Here is a 7544-nt window from a genome sequence, read left to right as displayed (position 1 = left end):
CCATAAATATGTTATCAGACTGTCATCTGATGAGTTTTTTTCTTGGTTAGGGGCTATAAATATCTTAGTTTAGCCGAATTAGTGATAGCTACTGTTGTTGGTGGACAAAGAAAAATGGTGGATTATGCTAATGTGTTTTTAGCTAATAGATTTACATCTTTACATATTGTGTCTTCCCTGTAAAACATTTTAAAAATCGGACATGTTGGCTGGATTCACAGCTAGCGGCACTCTCATCCTAGACAGGTTAACAGCTATTTGTTTAAAATGAAGTGCTGAATACAGTTGAAGTCGGAACTTTACATACACTTATGAGTCATTAAAACTAGTTTTTCAACCACTCCACAAATTTCTTGTTAACAAACTATAGTTTTGGCAAGTCAGTTAGGACATCTACTTTGTGCATGACACAAGTAATCTTTCCAACAATTGTTTACAGACAGATTATTTCACTTCTAATTCACTGTATCACAATTCCAGTGGGTCAGAAGTTTACATACACTAAGTTGACTGTGCCTTTAAACAGCTTGGAAAATTCCAGAAAATGAAAATGAAGCTTCTGATAGGCTAATTGACATAATTTGAGTCAATTGAAGGTGTACCTGTGGATGTATTTCAATGCCTACATTCCAACTCAGTGCCTCTTTGCTTGACATCATGGGAAAATCAAAAGAAATCAGCCAAGACCTCAGAAAACAAATTGTAGGCCTCCACAAGTCTGGTTCATCCTTGAGAGCAATTTCCAAACACCTGAAGGTACCACATTCATCTGTTCAAACAATAGTAAACAAGAATAAACACCAAGGGACCGCACAGCCGTCATACCGCTCAGGAAGGGCGAGATGAAGGTATTTTGGTGCGAAAAGTGCAAATCAATCCCAGAACAACAGCAAAGGACCTTGTAAAGATGCTGGAGGAAGCAGGTACTAAATGATCTATATCAACATTAAAACAAGTCCTACAGTGGGGCAAAAAAGTATTTAGTCAGCCACCAATTGTGCAAGTTCTCCCACTTAAAAAGTGGGAGAACTCAACCATGACAGACAAAATGAGAAAAAAAAATCCAGAAAATCACATTGTAGGATTTTTAATTTATTTACATTTACATTTAAGTCATTTAGCAGACGCTCTTATCCAGAGCGACTTACAAATTGGTGCATTCACCTAATGACATCCAGTGGAACAGCCACTTTACAATAGTGCATCTAAATCTTTTAAGGGGGGGGGGGGGGGGGGGCAGAAGGATTGCTTTATCCTATCCTAGGTATTCCTTGAAGAGGTGGGGTTTCAGGTGTCTCCGGAAGGTGGTGATTGACTCCGCTGTCCTGGCGTCGTGAGGGAGTTTGTTCCACCATTGGGGTGCCAGAGCAGCGAACAGTTTTGACTGGGCTGAGCGGGAACTGTACTTCCTCAGTGGTAGGGAGGCGAGCAGGCCAGAGGTGGATGAACGCAGTGCCCTTGTTTGGGTGTAGGGCCTGATCAGAGCCTGAAGGTACTGAGGTGCCGTTCCCCTCACAGCTCCGTAGGCAAGCACCATGGTCTTGTAGCGGATGCGAGCTTCAACTGGAAGCCAGTGGAGAGAGCGGAGGAGCGGGGTGACGTGAGAGAACTTGGGAAGGTTGAACACCAGACGGGCTGCGGCGTTCTGGATGAGTTGTAGGGGTTTGATGGCACAGGCAGGGAGCCCAGCCAACAGCGAGTTGCAGTAATCCAGACGGGAGATGACAAGTGCCTGGATTAGGACCTGCGCCGCTTCCTGTGTGAGGCAGGGTCGTACTCTGCGGATGTTGTAGAGCATGAACCTACAGGAACGGGCCACCGCCTTGATGTTAGTTGAGAACGACAGGGTGTTGTCCAGGATCACGCCAAGGTTCTTAGCGCTCTGGGAGGAGGACACAATGGAGTTGTCAACCGTGATGGCGAGATCATGGAACGGGCAGTCCTTCCCCGGGAGGAAGAGCAGCTCCGTCTTGCCGAGGTTCAGCTTGAGGTGGTGATCCGTCATCCACAGTGATATGTCTGCCAGACATGCAGAGATGCGATTCGCCACCTGGTCATCAGAAGGGGGAAAGGAGAAGATTAGTTGTGTGTCGTCTGCATAGCAATGATAGGAGAGACCATGTGAGGTTATGACAGAGCCAAGTGACTTGGTGTATAGCGAGAATAGGAGAGGGCCTAGAACAGAGCCCTGGGGGACACCAGTGGTGAGAGCGCGTGGTGAGGAGACAGATTCTCGCCACGCCACCTGGTAGGAGCGACCTGTCAGGTAGGACGCAATCCAAGCGTGGGCCGCGCCGGAGATGCCCAACTCGGAGAGGGTGGAGAGGAGGATCTGATGGTTCACAGTATCGAAGGCAGCCGATAGGTCTAGAAGGATGAGAGCAGAGGAAAGAGAGTTAGCTTTAGCAGTGCGGAGCGCCTCCGTGATACAGAGAAGAGCAGTCTCAGTTGAGTGACTAGTCTTGAAACCTGACTGATTTGGATCAAGAAGGTCATTCTGAGAGAGATAGCAGGAGAGCTGGCCAAGGACGGCACGTTCAAGAGTTTTGGAGAGAAAAGAAAGAAGGGATACTGGTCTGTAGTTGTTGACATCGGAGGGATCGAGTGTAGGTTTTTTCAGAAGGGGTGCAACTCTCGCTCTCTTGAAGACGGAAGGGACGTAGCCAGCGGTCAGGGATGAGTTGATGAGCGAGGTGAGGTAAGGGAGAAGGTCTCCGGAAATGGTCTGGAGAAGAGAGGAGGGGATAGGGTCAAGCGGGCAGGTTGTTGGGCGGCCGGCCGTCACAAGACGCGAGATTTCATCTGGAGAGAGAGGAGAGAAAGAGGTCAAAGCACAGGGTAGGGCAGTGTGAGCAGAACCAGCGGTGTCGTTTGACTTAGCAAACGAGGATCGGATGTCGTCGACCTTCTTTTCAAAATGGTTGACGAAGTCGTCTGCAGAGAGTGAGGAGGGGGGGGGGGGGGGGGGGGGAGGATTCAGGAGGGAGGAGAAGGTGGCAAAGAGCTTCCTAGGGTTAGAGGCAGATGCTTGGAATTTAGAGTGGTAGAAAGTGGCTTTAGCAGCAGAGACAGAAGAGGAAAATGTAGAGAGGAGGGAGTGAAAGGATGCCAGGTCCGCAGGGAGGCGAGTTTTCCTCCATTTCCGCTCGGCTGCCCGGAGCCCTGTTCTGTGAGCTCGCAATGAGTCGTCGAGCCACGGAGCGGGAGGGGAGGACCGAGCCGGCCTGGAGGATAGGGGACATAGAGAGTCAAAGGATGCAGAAAGGGAGGAGAGGAGGGTTGAGGAGGCAGAATCAGGAGATAGGTTGGAGAAGGTTTGGGCAGAGGGAAGAGATGATAGGATGGAAGAGGAGAGAGTAGCGGGGGAGAGAGAGCGAAGGTTGGGACGGCGCGATACCATCCGAGTAGGGGCAGTGTGGGAAGTGTTGGATGAGAGCGAGAGGGAAAAGGATACAAAGTAGTGGTCGGAGACTTGGAGGGGAGTTGCAATGAGGTTAGTGGAAGAACAGCATCTAGTAAAGATGAGGTCAAGCGTATTGCCTGCCTTGTGAGTAGGGGGGGAAGGTGAGAGGGTGAGGTCAAAAGAGGAGAGGAGTGGAAAGAAGGAGGCGGAGAGGAATGAGTCAAAGGTAGACATGGGGAGGTTAAAGTCACCCAGAACTGTGAGAGGTGAGCCGTCCTCAGGAAAGGAGCTTATCAAGGCATCAAGCTCATTGATGAACTCTCCAAGGGAACCTGGAGGGCGATAAATGATAAGGATGTTAAGCTTGAAAGGGCTGGTAACTGTGACAGCATGGAATTCAAAGGAGGCGATAGACAGATGGGTAAGGGGAGAAAGAGAGAATGACCACTTGGGAGAGATGAGGATCCCGGTGCCACCACCCCGCTGACCAGAAGCTCTCGGGGTGTGCGAGAACACGTGGGCAGACGAAGAGAGAGCAGTAGGAGTAGCAGTGTTATCTGTGGTGAGCCATGTTTCCGTCAGTGCCAAGAAGTCGAGGGACTGGAGGGACGCATAGGCTGAGATGAGCTCTGCCTTGTTGGCCGCGGATCGGCAGTTCCAGAGGCTACCGGAGACCTGGAACTCCACGTGGGTCGTGCGGGCTGGGACCACCAGGTTAGGGTGGGCGCGGCCGCTCGCCCCAAACCGGATGTCATATTTGCAAAATATGGTGGAAAATAAGTATTTGGTCAATAACAAAAGTTTATCTCAATACTTTGTTATATACAGTTTGTTGGCAATGACAGAGGTCAAACATTTTCTGTAAGTCTTCACAAGGTTTTCACACACTGTTGCTGGTATTTTGGCCCATTCCTCCATGCAGATCTCCTCTAGAGCAGTGATGTTTTGGGGCTGTTGCTGGGCAACACGGACTTTCAACTCCCTCCAAAGATTTTCTATGGGGTTGAGATCTGGAGACTGGCTAGGCCACTCCATGACCTTGAAATGCTTCTTACGAAGCCACTCCTTCGTTGCCCGGGCGGTGTGTTTGGGATCATTGTCATGCTGAAAGACCCAGCCACGTTTCATCTTCAATGCCCTTGCTGATGGAAGGAGGTTTTCACTCAAAATCTCACGATACATGGCCCCATTCATTCTTTCCTTTACACGGATCAGTCGTCCTGGTCCCTTTGCAGAAAAACAGCCCCAAAGCATGATGTTTCCACCCCCATGCTTCACAGTAGGTATGGTGTTCTTTGGATGCAACTCAGCATTCTTTGTCCTCCAAACACGACGAGTTGAGTTTTTACCAAAAAGTTATATTTTGGTTTCATCTGACCATATGACATTCTCCCAATCTTCTTCTGGATCATCCAAATGCTCTCTAGCAAACTTCAGATGGGCCTGGACATGTACTGGCTTAAGCAGGGGGACACGTCTGGCACTGCAGGATTTGAGTGCCTGGCGGCGTAGTGTGTTACTGATGGTAGGCTTTGTTACTTTGGTCCCAGCTCTCTGCAGGTCATTCACTAGGTCCCCCCGTGTGGTTCTGGGATTTTTGCTCACCGTTCTTGTGATAATTTTGACCCCACGGGGTGAGATCTTGCGTGGAGCCCCAGATCGAGGGAGATTATCAGCGGTCTTGTATGTCTTCCATTTCCTAATAATTGCTCCCACAGTTGATTTCTTCAAACCAAGCTGCTTACCTATTGCAGATTCAGTCTTCCCAGCCTGGTGCAGGTCTACAATTTTGTTTCTGGTGTCCTTTAACAGCTCTTTGGTCTTGGCCATTGTGAAGTTTGGAGTGTGACTGTTTGAGGTTGTGGACAGGTGTCTTTTATACTGATAACAAGTTCAAACAGGTGCCATTAATACAGGTAACGAGTGGGGGACAGAGGAGCCTCTTAAAGAAGAAGTTACAGGTCTGTGAGAGCCAGAAATCTTGCTTGTTTGTAGGTGACCAAATACTTATTTTCCACCATAATTTGCAAATAAATTCATTAAAAATCTTACAATGTGATTTTCTGGATTTTTTTTCTCATCTTGTCTGTCATAGTTGAAGTTGAAGTTGTGGCAAATTGGCATTTTTTTCACCTTTATTTAACCAGGTAGGCCAGTTGAGAACAAGTTCTCATTTACAACTGCGACCTGGCCAAGATAAAGCAAAGCAGTGCGACAAAAACAACACAGAATTACACATGGGATAAACAAGCGTACAGTCAATAACTCAATAGAAAAATCTATATACAGTGTGTGCAAATGGAGTAAGGAGGTAAGGCAATAAATAGGCCATAGTAGAGAAGTAATTACAATTTAGAAAATTAACACGAGTGATAGATGTGCAGATGATGATGTGCAAGTGGAAATACAAAATGGCTTAAAGACAACAAAGTCAAGGTATTGGACTGGCTATCACAAAGCCCAGACCTCAATTCTGTAGAAAGTGTGTGGGCAGAATTGAAAAAGTGTTTGCGAGCAAGGAGGCCTACAAACCTGACTCCATTACACCAGCTCTGTCAGGAGGAATGGGCCAAAATTCACCCAACTTATTGTCGAAAGCTTGTGGAAGGCTACGCGAAACGTTTGACCCAAGTTAAACAATTTAAAGGCAATGCTACCAAATACTGAGTGTATGTAAACTTCTGACCCACTGGGAATGTGATGAAAGAAAGAAAAGCTGAAATAAATGATTCTCTCTACTATTATTCTGACATTTCACATTCTTAAAATAAAGTGGTGATCCTAACTGGCCAAAGACAGGGAATTTCTACAAGGATTAAATGTCAGGAATGGTTTAAAACTGAGTTTAAATGTATTTGGCTAAGGTGCATTATGTGAACTTCCGACTTCAACTGTGTGTTTTACAGTGGTAAATATGAAAAAGCTTCCAATGAAAGAACACCCCCACCTCTCTGTCATGGTTTAAACCATTTATTTCTATGCTGCCTTGCTGACCACTCAGTAGTGCTGAATTTCAGCCTCAGTTGAGCTCCTTTACTCATAGATTTTCCTTTGTGCTTCCTCATTTTAGCCGTTTGTTTGCTAAGGATCCATTAAAAAATTGCCTTTATTCCAATGTATTAGATGTGTATGTTGCATTATCATTGTTTGCTTTTGTCAGTCAGCTGTTTAGAGTGCTCATTGCTTTGTTTTTCAGGTGTGCGCTGGTACTGGTGTTTTCTGTGTCTAGAAGGAGTAGACCATTTATTTTGGTTGATTATTTTCAGTCAATATTTGTTTTCTTTCCTGGATCAGCTGATGATGGTTGACAATATCACTAGACAACTAGCCTACAGCTAGACACCAATACACATCCAGTCCATCCAACAAATACACATTAATGACAGTAGGCCTATAGTTGACGCTTTCGGTTAGAAGCATTCGATTTGGCAGTGGCATAGGCATTATTTTGGATTTGTGTGCCCATGAGAACTGTTTTCACAGCAAAACATAATAAAATGTTACATAGGCATAGTTATAAATATAGTGCATTTTCCATAATCTCCAAGATCCATAATTCGTACAGGGTTGTAACGATTTTCCTCCTCTTCAGACGAGGAGTATGAAGGATCGGCCCAATACGCAGCGTGGTAAGTGTCCATGATAGTTTAATAAAACTGAACACGACAAAATACAAAAATAACAAAGTGAATGATAACGAAAACCGAAACAGTCCTGAAAAGTGAACCAAACACTAACACAGGATACAATCACCCACAACACACAATGGAAAACAGGCTACCTAAATATGGCTCCCAATCAGAGACAACGATAAACAGCTGCCTCTGATTGGGAACCACACCAGGCCAAACACATAGAAAAACAACAACCTAGAAAAAAGAACATAGACTGCCCACCCCAACTCACGCCCTGACCAACCTAAAATAGAGACACAAAAACGGAACTAAGGTCAGGACGTGACAAGGGTTTAAATTCAATGCTCTAATCCAATTGTTAAATACCTAATAATGGCAAATAACACTGTAATACATGTAATTGATGTAAGGAAAGAAAGTGTTTTATGTCACACGAGTGTTTTATGTCACAAGACTCCAAGCATTAACTCATGAATTATGGACAACTCATGATCTAGGGTGATTCA

General features: G+C 45.9%; 1 protein-coding gene across 1 annotated transcript; it reads right to left on the bottom strand.

The window, feature by feature from the left end:
- Positions 1–1226: 1226 nt before the first annotated feature.
- LOC129818808 (uncharacterized) lies at positions 1227–2742 on the bottom strand. Its single transcript, XM_055875061.1, has 2 exons — positions 2246–2742; positions 1227–2050 (listed from the first exon to the last, which is right to left on the bottom strand). Exon 2 carries the CDS (start codon positions 2003–2005, stop codon positions 1256–1258), a length of 750 nt encoding a protein of 249 aa, XP_055731036.1. The 5' UTR covers positions 2006–2050; positions 2246–2742; the 3' UTR covers positions 1227–1255.
- Positions 2743–7544: the final 4802 nt, after the last annotated feature.

The sequence above is a fragment of the Salvelinus fontinalis genome, chromosome 21, assembly GCF_029448725.1.
Source record: "Salvelinus fontinalis isolate EN_2023a chromosome 21, ASM2944872v1, whole genome shotgun sequence".
NCBI lineage: Eukaryota > Metazoa > Chordata > Actinopteri > Salmoniformes > Salmonidae > Salvelinus > Salvelinus fontinalis.
This window is presented reverse-complemented; position numbering and strand designations above follow the sequence as displayed.